This window comes from Pteropus medius, unplaced genomic scaffold (assembly GCF_902729225.1).
Source record: "Pteropus medius unplaced genomic scaffold, Ma_sr-lr_union100, whole genome shotgun sequence".
In the NCBI taxonomy this organism is placed as follows: domain Eukaryota; kingdom Metazoa; phylum Chordata; class Mammalia; order Chiroptera; family Pteropodidae; genus Pteropus; species Pteropus medius.
In genome coordinates, this window is record NW_024342474.1 from 1,465,395 (window position 1) to 1,485,613 (window position 20,219).

General features: G+C 51.7%; 2 protein-coding genes and 1 pseudogene across 14 annotated transcripts in view; 1 reads left to right on the top strand and 2 right to left on the bottom strand.

Moving 5' to 3' along the window:
• Positions 1-8,572, top strand: part of GLI1 (GLI family zinc finger 1) — a 10,585-nt gene extending 2,013 nt beyond the window's left edge. For 2 of the 5 annotated variants that reach the window (XM_039865783.1, XM_039865781.1), the window contains exons 2-12: positions 1,518-1,644; positions 1,779-1,871; positions 2,139-2,334; positions 2,593-2,737; positions 3,078-3,167; positions 3,251-3,388; positions 3,720-3,869; positions 4,483-4,647; positions 5,152-5,382; positions 5,945-6,212; positions 6,632-8,572. In XM_039865783.1, coding sequence (XP_039721717.1) covers positions 1,545-1,644; positions 1,779-1,871; positions 2,139-2,334; positions 2,593-2,737; positions 3,078-3,167; positions 3,251-3,388; positions 3,720-3,869; positions 4,483-4,647; positions 5,152-5,382; positions 5,945-6,212; positions 6,632-8,373 — 3,318 coding nt within the window. In that variant the 5' untranslated portion in view covers positions 1,518-1,544 and the 3' untranslated portion in view covers positions 8,374-8,572. Of the gene's footprint in view, positions 1-407; positions 479-1,517; positions 1,645-1,761; positions 1,872-2,138; positions 2,335-2,592; positions 2,738-3,077; positions 3,168-3,250; positions 3,389-3,719; positions 3,870-4,482; positions 4,648-5,151; positions 5,383-5,944; positions 6,213-6,631 lie in introns of those variants that run through there. The other 3 variants (XM_039865784.1, XM_039865785.1, XM_039865786.1) reach the window with 3 other exon arrangements.
• Positions 8,565-20,142, bottom strand: ARHGAP9 (Rho GTPase activating protein 9). Of its 9 annotated transcripts, none has more exons than XM_039865793.1 (19): positions 19,903-20,142; positions 15,902-15,969; positions 15,262-15,462; positions 14,738-14,961; positions 13,574-13,798; positions 13,276-13,389; positions 12,973-13,077; positions 12,692-12,753; positions 12,459-12,549; positions 12,147-12,302; positions 11,916-12,014; positions 11,525-11,666; positions 11,332-11,439; positions 10,882-10,980; positions 10,639-10,716; positions 10,440-10,493; positions 10,058-10,192; positions 9,634-9,739; positions 8,565-8,994 (listed from the first exon to the last, which is right to left on the bottom strand). In XM_039865793.1, the coding sequence occupies exons 3-19, from the start codon at positions 15,329-15,331 to the stop codon at positions 8,823-8,825; spliced, it is 2,040 nt and encodes a 679-aa protein (XP_039721727.1). In that variant the 5' UTR covers positions 15,332-15,462; positions 15,902-15,969; positions 19,903-20,142; the 3' UTR covers positions 8,565-8,822. The 9 variants fall into 9 exon arrangements, with proteins under 9 accessions (XP_039721727.1, XP_039721723.1, XP_039721724.1 ...); XM_039865789.1 differs by having other exon boundaries at positions 15,262-15,595; XM_039865790.1 differs by lacking the exon at positions 19,903-20,142 and adding an exon at positions 16,850-17,190 and having other exon boundaries at positions 12,147-12,242; positions 15,262-15,595.
• Positions 17,250-17,365, bottom strand: LOC120605145 (uncharacterized; annotated as a pseudogene).
• Positions 20,143-20,219: the final 77 nt, after the last annotated feature.

The window sequence follows — 20,219 nt, forward strand, 5'->3', positions numbered from 1 at the left end:
GTGCGAGGGGAACTCAGGAAAATAGGAAGACACAGAAGATGATTTAGGGTTCTAGCCGAGGAACTCTAGAGCTCCTTGCCGCATCCTGCGCTCTCATCCACACCCCAGAAAAACTTAACTGATGCTGGAAAAGTTGGAGAGATTTTCCTCTCAGTAGTGTGAGGAGTCGTGGGTGGGTGGTGGCACGCGTGGGCGAGGAGGGATATCGCCCCTTTTCCAACGCGGCTCCCCTGCGGCTGGGCAGTGGGGCGGAAGGATAACTGAATAGGCACGTTTTGGGGAGTCTCTTTAGTGTTTGGGGGATCGTTTGAGAGCCCCCGCCTCCTTCCCCTGCGTGAGTCATAGAGGAAGGAGGCGGGAGAAGTGTCCCCCGATCCAGCTGCCAACCAGCTGTGCCCCCCTCGTAGTGCCAAGGTCGAGTTGGGAGGTCTTGGATGCGGGATCCGGATCTTCGCTAGGAAAGGAAGGGTTAGGAAAGGTACAGCCCAGGCTGAGGGGTTCGGGATGGGTCATGGGGCCCGGGTTCCGCTCCCCATCTTACCCCGCCCTCACCCTAAATCCCAGCATCCCGGGATCACCCACCGCGCCGGCCGGCCCGCTCCCGGTGGTTCTCCACCCTACCCCGCCCCACCCCACCCTCAGTCTCGGGAAACCGGAAAACCCGGGGCGGAGTACCAACTGGAGTTTGAGGAGAAAAGCGGACAGCGGCACCCTCTCCTCCCTCACGACGCTTCTCTAATGGATGACTTTGTTTTTTTATTTTCCCAAGGCCTTCCCTCACAGTCCCTTTACTGTTTCCCCCACAACAGACCAAAAGAGTTAGGTGGGCGACCAAATTCAAACCACCTCAGAATAACACCAGCTTCTAACCTTTGTACCCAGCAGACTCGGGAGGCTCCCTTCAGAAACCTTATCCCCGTCTACACTCATTTTTCTGCGGTAAAGAGAAAAGGGTTGAGATCTTCCGAGCTCCCTCTGGCCTTACCAGCCTCTCTGGGCTGTGGCGAGGGCTCCCTCTGGTGGACATTGGAGAGACTGTAGGCGGGCTGTCCCTGGGCTGGAACAAATGAAGGGAAGGAAAAGGGGCTCAGGCGGGACAGCCAGCCCAGCGCTTAAAGGCAGACGCTCGCCTGAGCCCCATCCCACGCCTCAAAGCTGGCTCATGGTCAGAGCAAGAAGAAATAGAAGACCCATGGCATTAAAATCACTTGAAGCTCATATAGGCACAATTAGTCCACAACACTCTCCCCCCACATACACACAGACCATGCAGACAAAGCTCCCACCCAGTTCCCACAAAGGTCACCAAGACTACCTCTGCCTCTTTGGAATGTCTCCTTATCCTCGCCCTGTCTGAGTGATGCTCATTTCAACTTCATTCCCCACAGCAGATGTCTCGGAGGGGCTGGGGGCACAGGGGAAGCTCTGCCCAGGTTTCCGTGCCTGAGTTAGTTATCTGACCTTCTCTATTTCCCTCCCACCTTTATAACTTGAAGATTTCCCTTGCCCTCCTGCAGTGTTCCCACATTCTCCTCTGAGACACCATGTTCAACTCGATGACCCCACCGCCAGTCAGTAGCTATGGTGAACCCTGCTGTCTCCGGCCCCTCCCCAGTCAGGGGGCCCCCAGCATGGGGACAGAAGGTTAGTGTATATACCAGTCCTTGAGGACTGGCAGATCTCTTATCCAGTCTCTTCTTTCTCCTATCAGGGTTTCAAGGTGAAACCTTCTGTGTCTTCCATTCTCATCCCCCATTCCAGCTGTCTCTCTTTTCTAGGACTGTCTGGTCTGCCCTTCTGCCACCAGGCCAACCTCATGTCTGGTCCCCACAGTTATGGGCCAGCCAGAGAGACCAACAGCTGCACCGAGGGTGAGGCCGCAGGCAACATCTCTTCGCTTTCTGCCCCTCTGGGACTTGTCCTGAGGGAGAAAGTGAGAAGGCAGGGGTTCTAACTTGGAAGAGGAAATGCTTGGAGATGGGAGTGAGGGGGTCAGAGCATGATCAGGTCACAGATGGGGTAAATAGATCAAGGCAGAGTCAAGTGTCATTTTTTCTGCTGAGAGTCGGGACTCACAGATTGAGTATATGGAGAGACATGCCCTTTTACCATATTTATCTCCCCTGTTTCTTGCTCAGCCCCACTCTTTCCTCCTCCTCGGAGTGCAGTCAAGTTGACGAAGAAGCGAGCGCTCTCCATCTCCCCTCTGTCGGATGCCAACCTGGACCTGCAAACAGTTATCCGCACCTCGCCCAGCTCCCTTGTGGCGTTCATCAACTCACGCTGTGCTTCTCCAGGGGGCTCCTATGGTCACCTCTCCATCAGCACCATGAGGTGCAGATAGCCTCAGGCTAAAAGGCCCCTAAAGACCCTACCAAGCCTGATTAAAAGCCTCAAGCCCTCCAAACCACCTGACCCTATTTTAATCCCTAATATTCCAAAGGCATTGGAGCCCTCCTCAGTACCTCCCCAGGACTGCCTTGACCATTTCCCGTACGGTTTTCCAGACACCCTCCACATAGACCCAGAACTCCTGAGATCTTCTGAGGTGATGGTCTTAAGTAACTGCTCTCCCTCCCTCCTCCACCTCAGCCCATCTCTGGGATTCCCACCCCAGATGACTCACCAAAAAGGGACCTCGTCTTCCTTTGGGGTCCAGCCCTGCGGTCCCCATGACCCCACCCAGGGGGGAATGATGCCACATCCTCAGTCCCGGGGACCCCTCCCAACTTGCCAGGTGAGAGCCCTCATATTGCCACCTAATTTCCTTCAGCTGATGGGGGAGGGGAGAAGACTTTATAGGGGAAGGTAAAGGAAGGACAGGGAATAGAAAAGCTTTCAGTACCAGAAAAATAAAGGGGTACAGGTGCTGGGGGTTCACTCTTCAGGTTGAATAAGCCTCTTCCAAATGAGAGCCCACCTTTTGCTCATCCCGTTCATCAGTGCAGTCTAAGGAGGAAGTCTCTCCCAAACCCAGGGGTTCCAGCTGCTTGGGTGGGGGCAGGAAGACCTGGCTGGGCAATCTCTTCCTTCTGCCCACTTCAACCTCATCACCCTCACCTCTTCCCTTGGGGAAGCTGAAGTCTGAGCTGGACATGCTGGTTAGCAAGTGCCCGGAGGAGCCTTTGGAAGGTGACATGTCCAGTCCCAACTCCACAGGCACACAGGTAAGGGTGGGGGTTCTCTCTGGAACCTGAGTATAACAAAAGCTGTCACCCAACTGACCCTAGGATTGCCTCTCTTGCCCTAGGACGTCCTGCTGGGGATGCTGGATGGGCGGGAAGACCTAGAGAGAGAAGAGAAGCCAGAGCCTGAATCTGTGTATGAGACTGACTGCCGCTGGGATGGCTGCAGCCAGGAATTTGACTCCCAGGAGCAGCTGGTGCACGTGAGCCCCCGGGGGTAACAGGAATGCTGGCTGGAGCCTGTAGGACATTCTGGGTGGGACACTGTGGAATCAGGATGAGGGCGGGAAGTCAGAAGATACTGAGGTCAGAGGTCGAGTACCGTTTTAGGCAGATATAATCTAAGGAGCTGTAACTTTGTTTCACAAACTTGGAAGAACTGAGATGTGGGCGATGATGTTCTTCCTGCCCCATCTTCTCCCATGAAGTGGAGCCCTGGAGGAATGTGGTGGGGTGGGGAGGGCAAGGGGAAGGTCTATTTTGGGTCTTGGGGTAGAAGGGAACCTCGGAGAGCTTCTGCATTTTCTCCCTCAGCACATCAACAGCGAGCACATTCATGGGGAGCGGAAGGAGTTCGTGTGCCATTGGGGGGGCTGCTCCAGGGAGCTGAGGCCCTTCAAAGCCCAGTACATGCTGGTGGTCCACATGCGCAGACACACAGGCGAGAAGCCACACAAGTGCACGGTGAGGTACCCACTTCCCAGGCTCAGGATCCCTCCCTAAAGAGGCGCTCCCCACGAAGGATAGGAGGACCCCATTATGACTTTCTTGGGCCCTTGGCACTTATGCTTTTGTAGGCCCCTTCTTCTATAAACGAATAATAAAAATTTATATTTATGACTGTGTTGGAATGAAGATGAATGTATTGGTATTATATATTAGAATACTTTCTTGGATGTAAAAGCTAATTTTCCCCTTGCTTTTAAAAGAAATTGACATTTTTTTTTTGTGGGCCCCTGAAAGTACTGTGAACCCTAGGCATGGTACCTACTACTCTGCCTAATGGAGAAGCAAGCCCTGCAGAAGACAGAAGACAACCCCTTTTCTAAGATAGTCTAAGATCAGGGAGACCCGCCCCAGGCTTGACCAGGGGCTCCATATGGATTCAGCTCGATGTCCCTGCAGGCAGAGTGCCTCCAGTTACTTGTTTCTCCAGCTTTTGCCTGTCCTTGTCCCCTAATTATGGGAATTGTCCTGAAGCCCCAGTGCTCTCCCATCTTGAGTTATTTTGAGATTTGGGTTTCCTCTAATTCCATGTCCCGTCTGAGAGCTATCCATTCACCCCCATATCCCTCAGTTTGAGGGATGCCGGAAGTCATACTCACGCCTCGAAAATCTGAAGACGCACCTACGGTCGCACACTGGTGAGAAGCCATACATGTGTGAGCACGAGGGCTGCAGTAAAGCCTTCAGCAATGCCAGTGACCGAGCCAAGCACCAGAATCGGACCCACTCCAATGAGGTGAATGCCCCACCTAAAAAATCCTCCCCACTTGAGAAGCCACCTACTGGGGAGATTACCCCATAAGAAATCCCTTAGCCCAACACCCACTCCACAGAGGTGAGTCGCCCCCACCAACACAATTTACCCGGAGAAGGCCTTTCTGAAACTAAGAATTTCTACTTACCACCCTACCTCCTGCCTCTAACCAGACAAAGAGCTAACCTAAGATAGACCCATCCTAACAAGAGGAGACCCCTGGCTCCTTCAACTCCTAAATTTATGAGGCCTCATTGACCTGGGTTCACCCCCTCATCTTTCCCAGGCCTGGGCTGTCAGTTTTCCTAATCTTCCCCTTGATCCTCTCATTTTTTACTCCAAGGCCCCCACTATACTTACTTCCTTGGGTGCTGTGAGTTCCCCCCTTACTCTCCTCATCCTCACTTGATGCCACTTTTCCCCCATTCCTTCTGCATTCTTTTTCTTTCACCTCTTCACCTACTGTCTTCACTCGCCACTCAACAGAAGCCTTATGTGTGTAAGCTCCCTGGCTGCACCAAACGCTACACCGATCCCAGCTCGCTCCGGAAACATGTCAAGACAGTGCATGGTCCTGACGCCCACGTGACCAAGCGGCACCGAGGGGACGGCCCTCTGCCCCGGGCACCATCTCTTTCCACTGTGGAGCCCAAGAGAGAGCGGGATGGAGGCCCCGTCAGGGAGGAGAGCAGACTGACTGTACCAGAGGGGGCCATGGTGAGACTGCCCAGGCAAACCTCTGCTGCCATATCGACTGCCCTGCTGACATCTTTCTAGTCCCTTCTCAACTTGTCCATCCCCTCCTACCACTCTTCTGTGGCCAGTCCTCCAGTCGTCCTAGTGTTGCTCCTTAGGCTACCCCAAATCTAATGATTTTAGTGTCTAAGGATTTTAGTGTAATTATTTAATGAGTTCAGCAAATTCTTATAAAAGGCTTATTGTATTGTGTTAAGTCTTTTACATGTATAATTTCATGTATTCCTCACAAGAACTTCATGAGAAAGAAACTTACTTTCCCCATTTTCTGATGAGGAAACTCAAGCATAGAGAAATTGCCCAAGGTCATAGGACTAAGAGGACAAATTCAAGCCCAGGCCATCTGTGCTCCAGCCTAGGCTTTTCTCAACATCTCTCCTCTACTTTGCCCCGTCCCTCACCTGCTCAACCCTCACTACACCTGTAAGCCTGCCCTCAACTCCAGCAGTCACTGGGTCCCTAAGTTCAAGGAGCTGTGGGAAAGGGGGAAGGGTGCTGCCCTCTGCCCTCATTTTCCCCACAGAAGCCACAGCCAAGCCCTGGGGCCCAGTCATCTTGCAGCAGTGACCACTCCCCAGCAGGCAGCGCAGCTAATACAGACAGCGGTGTGGAAATGACTGGAAATACAGGGGGCAGCACTGAGGACCTATCCAGCTTGGACGAGGGACCTTGCATTGCTGGCACTGGTCTGTCCACTCTTCGCCGCCTTGAGAACCTCAGGCTGGACCAACTACATCAACTCCGGCCAATAGGGCCCCGGGGCCTCAAACTGCCCAGCCTGACCCACACTGGTGAGACCTGGGTGTGGGGGGTGGTTGTTGGCTGAGATCTGGACCTTCCCTGAGGTTGGAGGGAGGACTTTACTCTTCATTGCTGCAATATAGCACCTTCGTACACTAGAAAAAGGTCCCCCTCCTTAAGACACTTTCCTTCCTTCCAACAGAAAATTGTTGTGATATACAGAGTCTGTGAGGTGAATGCTGTCCCTTAGGATTGTGCAGTGTACAACCTGTACAACTGTTCATTCACAGCAGTCCTGAATCCCTTGGTGACACAGAAGCTAAAAGGGCATGAAAGAAAGAGGAGACTGAGTGATTAGAGTTAAGGAGCCTTTCTCTGGGATTCCAGGACAAGGCTGTCCCATTGGGGAGGCAGAGTGAGATTCGGGGGGCTCCCTGACCACCCTGTCTTTTCTTCCTGTCACTCGCAGGCACCCCTGTGTCCCGTCGTCTGGGCCCTCCAGTTACTCTTGATCGCCGCAGCAGCAGCTCCAGCAGCGTCAGCTCAGCCTATACTGTCAGTCGCCGCTCCTCTCTGGCCTCCCCTTTCCCTCCTGGTTCTCCACCAGAGAATGGGGCATCCTCTCTGCCTGGCCTCACACCTGCCCAGCACTACCTGCTCCGGGCAAGATATGCTTCAGCCAGAGGAGGTGGTACCCCACCCACTGCAGCACCCAGCCTGGATCGGATGGGGGGTCTTCCTGGACCTTCTTGGAGAAGCCGAGCTGAGTATCCAGGATACAACCCCAATGTAGGGGTCACCCGGAGGGCCAGTGACCCAGCCCGGGCTGCTGACCGCCCAGCCCCAGCCAGAGTCCAGCGGTTCAAGAGCTTGGGTTGTGTCCACACCTCCCCCACCGTGGCAGGAGGAGGACGGAACTTTGATCCCCCACTCCCAACCTCTGTCTACTCACCACAGCCCCCTAGTATCACTGAGAATGTCGCCATGGATACCAGAGGGCTACGGGAGGAGCCAGAGGTTGGGACCTCCATGATGGGCAGTGGTCTGAACCCCTATATGGACTTCCCACCTGCTGATACTCTGGGTTATGGGGGACCTGAAAGGGCAGCAGCTGAGCCTTATGGAGCTAGGGGTCCAGGCTCCCTACCTCTTGGACCTGGTCCACCCACCAACTATAGCCACAACCCTTGTCCTCAGCAGGTCTATCCTGATCCCACTCCAGAAACATGGGGTGAGTTCCCTTCCCACTCTGGCCTATACCCAGGCTCTAAGTCTCCATCTGGAACCTACAGCCAGTGTCCTCGTCTAGAACATTATGGACACGTACAGGTCAAGCCGGAACAGGGGTGTCCAATGGGTTCCGACTCCACAGGACTGGCACCCTGCCTTAATGCTCACCCCAATGAGGGGCCTCCACGTCCACAGACTCTGTTCTCTCACTACCCCCAGCCTTCCCCTCCCCAGTATCCTCAGTCAGGCCCCTATACCCAGCCAACCCCTGATTATCTTCCTGCAGAATCCAGGCCTGGCCTGGATTTTGATTCTCCTACTCATTCCACAGGACAGCTCAAGGCTCAGCTTGTGTGTAATTATGTTCAGTCTCAACAGGAGCTTCTGTGGGAGGGTGGGGGCAGGGGAGATCCCCCAGTCCAGGAACCATTCTACCAGAGTCCCAAGTTTCTGGGAGGCTCCCAGGTTAACCCAAGCTCTGCCAAGGCCCCAGTGGCCACATATGGATCTGGCTTTGCACCTAACTTGTCCAATCATAAGTCAGGCTCCTATCCCAGTCCTTCACCATGCCATGAAAATTTTGCAGTGGGGACAACCAAGTCTTCCCATAGGGCAGCAGCACCACCCCGACTTCTGCCTCCACTGCCCACTTGCTATGGGCCCCTCAAGGCAGGGGGCACCAATCCCAGCTGTGGCCACCCTGAGGTGGGCAGGTTGGGAGGGGGTCCTACCTTGTACCCTCCTCCTGAAGGACAGGTATGTAACCCCTTGGACTCTCTTGATCTTGACAACACTCAGCTGGACTTTGTGGCTATTCTGGATGAGGCCCAGGGGCTGAGTCCACCCGCTTCCCATGATCAGGGGGACAGCTCTGAACACACCCCACCTCCCTCTGGACCCCCCAACATGGCTGTGGGCAACATGAGTGTCTTATTGGGATCCCTACCTGGGGAGACACAATTCCTCAACTCTAGTGCCTAAAGTAGGGAATCCCACCCATCACAGATCCACATTTCCTAAGGGGTGACCATCTGGAGAAGTCGGGAGGAGGAGCCATAGCCCCCTGGGATGCCCCAGGGGTAAGAGGTAGAAGCTGGGGGCTGTATACAATCTGTATATGTTTGGGGGGAAATTTTGTTAATGACACGGTTTCCTGATAATAAAGGAACTGCTTCAGAAAGCCCTACTTTATGTGCTGTTATCTTGGGGAGGAGTGACAATAGAACAAGAGAAGCAGTGGTTAATCCTCCCATCTTCCTCTTTAGAGAAGCTCCCTCACTGTGTCCCAGCCCCTCAGGTCACACTCACAAAGATGGAGACAGTCATCTGGGAGACACGGATGTCCTCAGAACAGCCTTCTAACACCATACCACCAAAGGGTACCCAACAGAGACCACTGGAAATGCATTTTCTCTTCTTCCTTGGCCCAGTCAGGGGAAGAGGCTAGTGAAGTCGGTGAGCATCAACTGGACTAGCTGCCCAGGGTAGAGAGCATGGGCCGCCGGATCAGATGTCTCCTGCTCAGGCCGAAACAGGGTTGGTCCAAACACAATTCCCAGGTTGTGGGGGGTCATGCGGTTTTTATCTGAGTGTGTTATCACCCTGTAGACAAAGGCCAAGAGAAGAGGTTTTAAGGCAGCAGCTTTGCCACTTCAAATATAATTCTTCAAAGGTTTGAGCCTCTTTCTAGGGGGAAGAGTTCACTCTGGGATCCTTCCACAAGGTGGCCAAGGGAAACCAAGGAGAGAGCCTCAAGGGGGATGGAGATGGGGCCAGTGGAGAAACCTTCAGGATACAACTTGAAGATACAATCTAAGATACAACCACCTCTTTCCCAGCTTCAGAGAATGCCCCTAGAGTCCTCTCTGCTCACAATTTGGGAGGCTTTAATTCAAATGTCTATCTTCTCGCAGAAGTCACTACCCAGGCCTAGCTCAGCCAACTAAGCCATCATTGCTGTCCCAATGGGAGACAAGAGGCAGAAGCAACGGAGAGGTTAGATTTCTCTTATTTCTCACACAGCACCCCTGGGCTTGTCTTGGTTCCCATTTCCCCATTTGATGTTGACCTATCAAAAGTCTTTGACCCTCATAACACGTCCCCTGCACAGAAGTTGCCTGTCTCCTCAATCTCCTCTAAATTTAGGTGTTTCCCTACGTTCACTCTATCTGAACAGAGTCCCTGCTGCATACCCCATCCCACCCTCTGCCCACATGAACAAAGATATTCAGTCTTCCCAACCTGCACAAATGCTCCAGGAGGTACCGCAGAGTGTCATGGTTGGGCTTTGGCATTGAGACTATTAATTCTCGTATTTGAGACAGGCGCTGCTCTGATTCGGAGAGTGCTAGAGAGAAACAGTAATGGGAAGGGCAAGGGGGAGAGGTTAGGGCAGGGTGGGTAACTTATTATTCTTTCCCAGGCCCATGAAAGACATAATTTATCCATGATAGCTTTCTTTTGCTGAGCCCAACTGCAGCCTTAGAATTCTTTTTCAATTCTGCCCTCTAAACATTCACAACTAGAGTTGGTACATGTGTTGAAAGTTATTTTCCATCTCTGTGCCCAAGAGGAGACAGGAGCATGTAAGGGAACCTTTACTCTATTCTTTATCACTCATGCCTCCCCAATATCAAGAGTATTGCCCAAAGCTCCCACCCCTTACCAAGGGCAGCACGAAAATCAGGCAGCAGCAGTGAGGGGACCAGAGGCTGGGGTAGCTCCCTGAGAAAAAGCTTCAGGGCTCCAGTGACTACATGAATGTCATCCCACTCAGCACTGTCCAAATCTAACCGGCCTTCTGGAAGGAGAAAGAGATACAGAGGGGTTCAGGGCTCGTGAAGGGCCAGAGGGACTGAGAGATCAGGTGTTTGAGAGACGATCCAGCTAAGAAAGACCACAGGAATGTTTAGAGGGTACACAGTGGGGCAAAACAGCCGAGATGGGGATGGGGACAACCTTCCCAGGAGCAGGACATGGAGGAATCCGCAGGAAGCATGGGGGATGAGGAAAACTTTAAGGGTCTAAGGGGCCCTCCAAGTAAGTACCTTGTCCTGGTTGTTCTGGGAAGACATACCTCCCATCGGAGGTGACCGCCCGCTCTGTAACACATATCAGAAGAGATCAAGAGCTAAGACATGTAGTTCTTGCCAGAAGACCTCCCTGTTCTGCCAGCTCCCTCACGCAGAATTGCCAACAATTCTGAGGCATGAGTTCTTAGTACCACCACTTGCTCACAGGTCTCACCTCTGTCCACGAGGAATCGAAGTTTCTGGACCACTGCCAAGTTCCCACTCACCCGGTAAATGCCATCCACATCTAGACCTAGGAGATGAGGCAAGGAGCACATAAGGATTCCTTCTCTAATGTATGTGGTGAGGTCTGGTGAGGGATCCAAGGGTGGAGAGGGAAGACTAGGGTAAGAGAAGTGGGGAATTCTAGGCCTTGGCCTGTTGGAAGGGGAGATTCTGGGGTCTCTGGGAAAATGACCTCTCTTATCCACAGCAGCAACGCAGAGCCGCACAAAGCTGGGCACAGTGTCCCCTTCCCTCTGGCACAGTGATTCCAACTGGCAGCCGAACACCTGGTCTGGGGAGGCACAGAGGTGGAGCCTGTGTCAGCATCACCCATGGGAGCTTTGCTCAGCGTAGGTATTCACCCCAAAGTTGGGCTGGCCCTCCTGGCTGCCTGTTCCAAGGCTTGAGACAGGAAGTAATCCCCTCCCCTAACAATCAGCAGTAGTGGGAAAAGTGTTTTAGTTGTCTGCAGAAGTTTGGTTTAGTGGTCTCAGAAGACCTCTGACCTAGTTTTGGGAAGCTCTACTCTGTGCCTTGCTGAAGTTTTTTTAACTATGAAATGAGCTGATGCCCAGATCAGGAACGTAAAAACATCACAGCAGGCACGAAGGAGGAAGGTGCCGGCGGGCCCAGTCCACCTCACCTCGGAGAAGACCCCGCTCCTGCAAGCTTTGCAAGGGCGGTCTCTTTGCGATAAGCCGCTTTAGTTTATTCCGAACGCGGTTCTGCTCGGTTCCTTCCGGACAACGACCTGTAGGAGGCAGGTGGAATCAGAGCGTGAGCGCAGCCACCTGGAGACTCGCCCCCAGATCCCGTCCCCCAGGCCCGCCCCTTACCGGAGCTCCTGCGGGCACCGAAACGTAGCAGTGGCTTGGACAAGGGCTCTGACTCCTCTTCTTCGTCCTCCCCGGCGCTCAGGTCTCCCAGCTCCGCTGGTCCGGAACATGACAGACGCAGCTCCAAGGGGTTCTCCCGATCCTAGACCCGGATGGGGGTGGCGGGCGGGGTCGGAGATTGGAAGAGGAGGGAAATCTGCACCCTCAGCTCGTCGTAAGGAGACCCTAACCCGCTAGAGGAACCCATGTCCCAGCCCCATGCCAGGGCTCTACACTCAGCTCACCCTGCCCGCCGCCACCCGCGAATCCTATTGTTCCTTTCTCATTCCCTCGGCCCTTCCCCGGCCCGAGCGGGTCCCGGCTCTGTCCCGCCCCCTCCCACCCATCTCACCAAGCGCTCGATGACTGCCCGCAGAGCGTGGTGCCAGGCTCGCAGCTCGGTCTCGTGGTCTGACTGCAGCAGGAACTCATGGCCAGGGACCGTTCGAATCTGGGTGGCCGGCAGGGAAAAGGCTGGGGTCAGCATGAAGAGCAGGGAGGCAGAGAGAGAGACCGGTGCGGAAAACTGGGGATGCACACTCGGGTCGGGTAAGGCTTTGGGGATGCTTGGGAGGGCACTCACGTGCAGGACGTTGCGGCGGCTGGACAGGTGGCGGCCGTGGGCCAGGGCCGCCCCGCGTAGGTCCACGCTGCTTTCGGGTCGGCTACCCGCTGGTCCCTGGCAATCAGGGGAGAAACTGAGGCTACGGCTCGGTTTCGCCCACTGCTTCCCTCTCGCCTGATGAACCGCAAGAACAAGGGAGGCTGTGCTCTTTTCTAACTCCTTACCTTCCTCCATACCGCCCTCCCCACCTCCACCGCCACAGTTGGCCTGAGGCAGGTAGAATTGTCCCTGAACCCCTCCTGCACCCGCCCTTCCCCCCCTCACACTCACCCAAGCTGAAGAGGGTGCGGTAGGCGGTGGCTCTCGGTAGAACACCAGGCTGTTACCGGCTAACACCACCCAAGACGGGCCCCAGTTCTTCCTGCGGGGGCGGAGGGGTCAGTGGTACTAGTGCAAAGGTCATTTAGAATAGCATGCAGAGGGAGCTTTTCCAACACTCTGCTCGACCCCTATGGATTCAGTCTGACAGCTCAGGCCCCCTCTTTATTCCTAGCTCTCCTCACCTGAGCTTGCGGCCCCCCTGGGCGATTTTGGTCACGTTGAGTGGGCCCGACTTTTCCACCTCCTGGTAAGTGGAGGGAAGCGTATCAATGTCACCCAGTGCTCCTCACAGCTACCCCAGCTTTCTCTATGGGGTCTCCTAGGAGCGAGGGCCTTTCAAGTTGCAGGAGAGCCTGGGTAAGTAGGATACCCAGAAAGAGGAAGATGTTTCTGGAGGAGCAGGAGTTGGGGTGAGGGCGGGGCAGGGAGAATCTTGACATTCACACTAAAATGGGATACTTACATGGGGGTCGTCCAGAACCTGCGGCAGTGGCCGAGGAGGCTGCCAGGCTGAAGGCTGGTCTGAGGGTTCCAGCTGGGAGGTGCGTTGGCGGAGGCAGGGTGAACCCTGGGGGAGGGGATTGAAGAAACAGGTGGAGGAAACTCTAACTTGGGACTCCCTGGCTGTGGGGGAAGAGGGGTGCGGATGTGGGTGATGGGAGGCGGAAGGGGAGGAGGGAGGTAATAAAGAATGGCTTGCATAAAAGAGAAAACGGTGAAAAGATGGTTTTTCTTGCATGCGATCCAGAGGAGGAGGGGATCTCACCTGGGGGTTGAGCAGTTCTGGGGTCCCTGTGTCAGATTCTGAGCCCTTTGCCTGAGGTTGAAGGACACTGTTGTCCCTATTCAGGGTCTGTGTCCCCTCCATGGAGCCAAGGTTCTGGCGGGGGGTGGGGAGAAGTAAAGTTACATCCCGATGTCACTTCAACCAGACCTCAGTACCCTTTTAAAAATTTTTCTTATTCTTCGGAGAGCCCCAGAAAGAAAACACACTGCTTTGGGGTACAGTGGGGGAAAGGAAGAGATTGAGGGGCCGAAGGAATGAGCAGGAGAGAAGATCTCACCGTCTCTCTGGTGCGAGTGCGGCGTGGAGGCTTCCAGGACTTGCAGCCAGTCAGCGAATTTACGTAGAAGCAGCGTCCGGAGTTGTGGTCCAGGTGCTGTTCCCAGGCGTCCAGCCTCTGCAGCGGGGGGCATGCAGGGCTTGGGGGTGGGGACCGAGGACAGCGGCGAAGATCCACCAAGTTACAGTACACAGGGGCCTCTGACATGAGGGGCTGGGGTCCTGCCTGCCAGGAAAGGGGGAAGAAAGAAGTAGTTATTCTTCCTGTGCTCCTCCCCAATCTTTTCTCCACCTAAACACCTCCTCTTCTCCCCCACCAATGTTCTCACCACCAGATCCCGGCTGGGGTGACCCAGGTACTGGAGGAGAAACCTCGTCCCCAGCTGAGTTTTTTTTTCAACTCCCTTACAATCTTCTTTGCTCTTCTCCTCACTTCCTGTTGCCAACTTCCCTCCTCCCCCACCCCACCCCCACCCCAGGGCCACAGGAAAGGGGAACAGGCTTTTTGTGGGGGGGGAGAGTGGTAGTTGAGGGGAGCGCCCCACCCTCATATCCTCCAGAGTAAAAGGAGACAGAGAGGAGGGGGTATGAGTGAGGAGGGGCCATTTTTCATCCACTAGAAAGTAAGAGAGGGGAGGGGCTGAGTCTTAGGGAAAAGCAAGGGAATTACATCTCTAGAGGGGACTTGCTGGTGACTTGAGCTGGCAAGACAGGACACAGGACTACCCTACCTCTGCCTTGGACCAGGAGTCAGGAGGACAAGAGAGAAAAGCGTACCCAAGGTTGGCCTTCTTTAAGTCCTGTATCATCATCTGCCATGTTCCACATACCCACAGGATCTTTGGTACTTGCTGTCCCTCATCTAGAATTCCTTCTCATCATCTAGTTTGCTTCATGACTTTCTCTGCCTTCTCTTTACTCAGATTCAACTAAATGTCATCCCAGAGATGCCTTCCCAGACCATCTTAGTCACTCTCCACCATATTTACCTTCTTGTTAACACTTCTCAGTATCAAGAGTTATCTTACTTGTTTACTTATGTTGTCACCCCATGGGAATCCCTTGAGAGCAGACAGTCTGTCTTTCCTATTTGCCATTGTGCCTAGGACAGGATCCAGCAGTAAAAATCTGTTGACTGCTGATGCTTAAGAGAGCTGTGACTCACCATGTTGGCATTGGCCTCTGTCAGCAAGTCTTCCTGGGAGAGAGATCTTCCACTTGGTCCTTCCTGGAAGGGCTCCAGGAGGGTGGGCCTCAAACTGGTAACACTGACACTCCTACACATTTTAGGGGGAAGAGGAGGAGGCTGCGTAGATGTTGCCTGGGCCCTGCCTGGGGTTGCTTGAGACAGGTGCAGCTCCTCCAATGAGCCAGGAAACAACTTTGGCCCTGGAAACAGAAAAATGGAGAAAGAAGGGGGCAGGTAATCAGAGGCGTGATCTCAGCTGGGTTCCTCATCCTGGGGGCTCACAGAGAAGACAAGAACAGGGGAAGGCTGTGTGAAAAATAAAATGAGACTGCAAAGGCTTGACACTGGGAGTAGAGGCAATGGGGACACCACGGTGAGGATGAGCAGAAGGCTGATCACAGGAATATAAGAGAGATCAGCAGAAGCTTGGGGGAGGAGAAGCCTTCCAATAATTCCCATAACCAGGGAGGTAGATAGGTTATGGGGGAGGGCTTACTTACCAGGACTCCAGAGGGATTGTCTTGGAGTGATGGTGGTTGGGGTCTGGGGAGGAATAGATTCCTCTGTCATGTAGGCAGCTGGGACAAAGATGGGTCGAGAGGTGGAGGGTGCTCCCAGGTGCCTTGCCAACCACCAGTCTGAGTTGGTCTTTCGAAGCAGTAAGAATCTGTCTCCTTCAGCCAGAGACACCTGCCGGCCATCTGCCGCAGTATAAGTGAAGGCATAGAGGGCACAGAGCTGGGACCCCTGAGAAGCGTTTCGAGGCCTCAGCCCTAGGCTCCCCCAAGTAATTGGCCACCACTGGCCTGAAAACATAGTGTTCAGTATTGTCACCTGTGGGAAAAAGGGGTGTTGGATATCCAGAAAGGGACGGGACTGCTTACTTCCATGCAGAGAGACATGGAGCTAAGAGCAGCATTCGGGGAAGAGAAGGACAAGAACTCTGGGGTGAGAGGAGAGGGTAAAGCAGAGGGCCTGGATGGGGGTCAGTGACAGGTTTTGGGGGCTGAAAACTCCTGGGTGATGTGACTGGTGAGGAAGTATATAAGTAAGGTGACAGAGGATGTGGTCAGCAGGGCTGTGAGGCCAGCAAGGCAGGAAATCAGAGGATAAGTCTTAGCTTGATTTTCCTCCAAGTACCTTCTGGGGCCCATCAGAAGATCCAAGGGCAGGAGGAGCTGTTGCTAGGTGGTGGTGGGACTCTTGAGCTAGACATAGAAAGATGAAGAGAAAGAATCAGGTCTAAGACAGAACACAAGCAAAGAGAAATAAGTTAATGACAAAAATAAAAAAAAGTTTGTGACCCTTTATTACATTTACACAGACACCAATGTTTCCATTACCAATCACCTTAGACCTAAAGCTGCATGCTTCCTGTGTAGAGTCAGAGAGGTACAGAGGCAGAGAAACAGAGAGCCAGAGAAATAATAAGACCAAGTAAGAGAGAGTGAGAAAATGGATAGGAGAAACACAGAGGACATGTTTTGGGGAGGTGGGAAGCCTTGATACAATCCTCTGTACTTAAGCCTATTAGGCAGGCAGTACTTTAGAGCAGCAGTCCCTAACCTTTTTGGTACAAGGGACCAGTGCTCCTATGAGAATCTAATGCCTGATGATCTGAGGTGGAGCTGAGGCAGTGATGCAAGCGCTGGGGAGCGGCTGCAAATACAGATGAAGCCTACTCTCTGGCCTACCAATCACCTCCTGCTGTGCAGCCCGGTTCCTAACAGGCCATGGACTGGTACCAGGCCATGGATTGGAGACCCCTGCTTTAGAGCGTGGGTTCATTCTTTCATATCTTAGCTGCGTACCTCCTGTGTGAAAGGAACAGTGTTAAGCACTGGAGATAAGAGAGGGGAAAGAGACATTGCTCTTGCCCTCTTGGAGCTTAAGGACAGGTCTTAACTAATGACGCAATATATTTATTAATGATAGTTGAAGCAGAGACTATAGACAAGGAGTACAGGACGCTATAATAGCAGGTGGGGTGGATGGGAGACTGATGTCAGCTTCTCCCTTGAAGGTAGGAACCGACCTCCCTTGTCCATTGCCAGAGCTTTAAAACCCACACCTGTTCTTCCTCCTTACCTGATCGCTTCTTTTTTCCCCTTCTCTCAGTTTCACCACTGCACAATGTGAGGCTTTCTGTTTGGCTTTGGAGAGGTAGGGTAGAGAGTGTCCCTCCCCCTTGATGACATCAGACAGCCAGCTTTCCTCCCCTGACATGTGGTCTGAGGGCTAGGTTGCCAGTACTGGGAGTCTGCCTCAGTGTTCTTCTTTCTTGGTTTCCTCCACTTTCTCTCTCTCTCTCTCTCTTTTTTTTTTTAATATTACATTCATGAATTTTATTATAGTCATATCCAAGCCCACCAAAAAGTGGAGATAATAATAGTTCTTTCATAAAGTTATCTTCCCCTCAAACCAGGTACAATTTGATATACGTAGTTCTAATCAGGAATACTCCTTTTTTTTTTTTTTTAATTATTTTTGTCTACAGCACCTGGTCTTCCTGGGTGGTCTCTCATCCAAGTACTAACCAGGCCCGACCCTGCTTAGCTTTTGAGATCAGACATTGGGCTTGTTCAGGGTGGCATGGCCGTAGACCATGGACTGTGGCTCCATTGGGGCATAAACCCAGGACCTTCTGTGTGTAAAGCACAGGTGCTAACCACTACACTATGGAAACACATTCAGGAATGTTCCATTTTCAAAATGTGGAGAATCCCACCTGTCAACTCTTCCTCTGACTTCCAAAATAGTGACCAACTTCATTCATCTATTCATTCATCTGATGTTTGTTAAGTGCTCAAATCCCATCCTTTCCTGCTTTCTCTGAAGCTATCGCTCCTGCACTTTACCCTCTTTATTGACTCCTTCTTTTAGCTTTTAAATGTAGCCAAGTCTTCCTTATCTTTAGACAAACCTCCCTTGACTGTGCTCTCCAGTTACCACCATATCTCTCTCTTCCTTTTTAAAATCAAACTTCTTGGAAGAGTTGTCCACACACAGGGTTCTTCATTTCCTCTCCCCTGACTCCCTGCCTTTCCAAGGTCACTCCTCACTAGGGTCACCCTTAACTTTGCACAGACACTTTGCAGTCCTTATGTTGCTAGACATCTCAGCAGCAGCTAACACAATTGACTTTTCTCTTCTACAAACACTGCGATGTCCTCCTTACTTTTCTAGCAGTTCCTTCTCTGTTGTATAAAGGATTTTCCTTTGCTTATTCTTAAACCCCAGAGGTCTGTCTGAGATCCTGTGCTCTTTGTACTCTGTACACTCTAGGTGGTTTTACTCTCTCTCCAGCTCACATGACCTCCATTATGCTGCTCATATCTCCAGTCCAGGTCTTTATCTGGATCTCCAATCTAATCCACTGTCCACTGAAAAACTCCATGCGGGCATTTCACTGGTATCACAAACACAGTATGTTTTAAACTGAACATGTCAGCTTCCCTAAAAACCTGTTTCTCTTCCAGTACCACTATTCAGTTAAGTTTAAATTCAGTAATAGTTATAGAGTCTTATTAGCACATGTGCCAGGCAGGAACTGTGCGCTGGGTATTGTCATTTAAGATGATGATATGGTTCCTGCCCTCTTATAATAACTAAAATACAGTATGATAATCACTGTGATAGGGAAAATAGTCTCATCTGTTGGAGCACACAAAGGGTGTACTCACTTGCTCATGACAGAACCCTGGCAGCCAAATGTCGTTTCTCTTGTTTCCTCACCACTCATATTTAATTGGTTACTAAATCTACTCTACCTACTTCCTTTAATCCCTAGAACTCCTACCCTCTTTAGCCTGGATGATAAACCTCCTAACTAGTCTCCTGGCATATAATTCTGCACCCCTCCAGCCTATTCCCGGCACAGAAGCCAGAGTGACCTTTCTAAAACACAAAAAATGCCCTGCCTCTCCCCTGACTTAACAACCTTTCAAAGGCTTCTCATTGCCCTCAAAGTCCAAATTTTACGATATGTTTTACAGTCTTTTCCCTTTATCCTAGCCTTCTCACACTCTCCACCACGAACTCTATACTCCAGCCACACGCTAGTTCCTCACACTCCTAAAGTTCATTGAGGCCTATGGTTCTTTGCATATGTTGTTTCCTCTGCCTGAAACACTTCCTCTCTCCACTCCCACCCATCTTCACCTGGCTAACTCTTATTCACTATTCAGATCTCAATTGAAAGGTCTCTTGTACAAGAAGGCCTCTTTTAACCCCTTAGAGTTGGGTAGGGGCCCTAACTAGGAGTTCCCACAGCAAGCTTGACAACCCTCATTATAACTTTCATCACACTTTAATGATTATTTGATTATCTAACTCCCCAGGATGTCTGTGAGCTCTGCCAAGCCAGAAATGTGTATCTATTTTGTTAATAATTCTATCTTCAATGCCTTTTACAGTTCCTGGTGCAAAGTAACCTCTCTGTGCTTCAGTTTTCTCATCTGTAAAATGAGAATGAGAGAACCTATCTCATGGTTTGTTTGTTTGTATTTTGTTAAATAACAACCATTTTATTATAGCTCACAATTTTATGGGTCAGAAATTGGAGTAGGGCTCAGCTGGATGATTCCTCTGTCTCATGCAGCATTGACTAAGGTCATTTGGTGGTATTCAGCAGGCAGACGGGTTGGTCTGGAGAGCTTCATTCACATATGACACTGGAATGCTGGAATCAGCTGGAGCCAGCCAGAATGTCCACAAGATCTCTCCAGCTTGGCAATCTCAGAGTAGTAAGACTTCTTTCTTACATGACAGCTCAGGGCCACCAGAGTGTTCCCTGAAGCATGAGCAGAAGCTGCAAAGCTCCTTATGACCTAGCTTGAAAAGGCCTAGAACCTCTATAGAATATTTCAGAATGAAATTAATATATGTGAAGTGCTTAGAAAAGGGCCTGGTTCATAAGTACTATTATTCTTAAAGGGATATGAAGATGAATAAGAAGGATCCCTTTCTCAATTACTGATATGTGCTTCCTTGTATAAAATATACTTATTGCCAAACTCAGCCTTCTTACTTCCCCTTAATCTGACCTTTTCCCTATCCATGTTCCCGCCCCCTTTAATGAGATTGTCCAGCTAGCTGTATGTGATCTTCAGACTGATATTAAATCAATATTTAATAGTTACCTTCTTTTTTATTAATAGGATATCCATACTAATTTCCATTGGGTCACTAAAGTCAGTTTATCATAACTCTCAACTCTAATTCTTCTTAACTTGAATGGAGAGTTGGCTATTGGGAGTAGCCGCGGTCAAGCCATGGCAACAAGACGATTGTAGACCTCGGTTTCTGTCACCGTCCTCCGGAGGCGTTAGAGGATAAAAGTGCGCTGGACTCTACGCGTAAACGTCTCCTCAGGCCCGCCCACCAAAAAAGTGCCGCTTTAGCACTGCACCTGCGGCCTCTACGTCTCTATGATACTCTTTTCCTGTTTCCTAGTGTT

Coding starts and splice junctions, on each gene's coding strand:
- ARHGAP9 (XM_039865789.1), bottom strand. CDS start 15,577: ATGTTTTCAGGCCAGTGGTGGCCAATTACTTGGGGGAGCCTAGGGCTG. Junction 13,078..13,275: donor CAGAACTGCTCAACCCCCAG/GTGAGATCCCCT, acceptor CCCCTCCCCCAG/GGTTCACCCTGCCTCCGCCA. Junction 12,015..12,146: donor GCCGCCGCAACGTCCTGCAC/GTGAGTGCCCTC, acceptor CCGGCCACCCAG/ATTCGAACGGTCCCTGGCCA.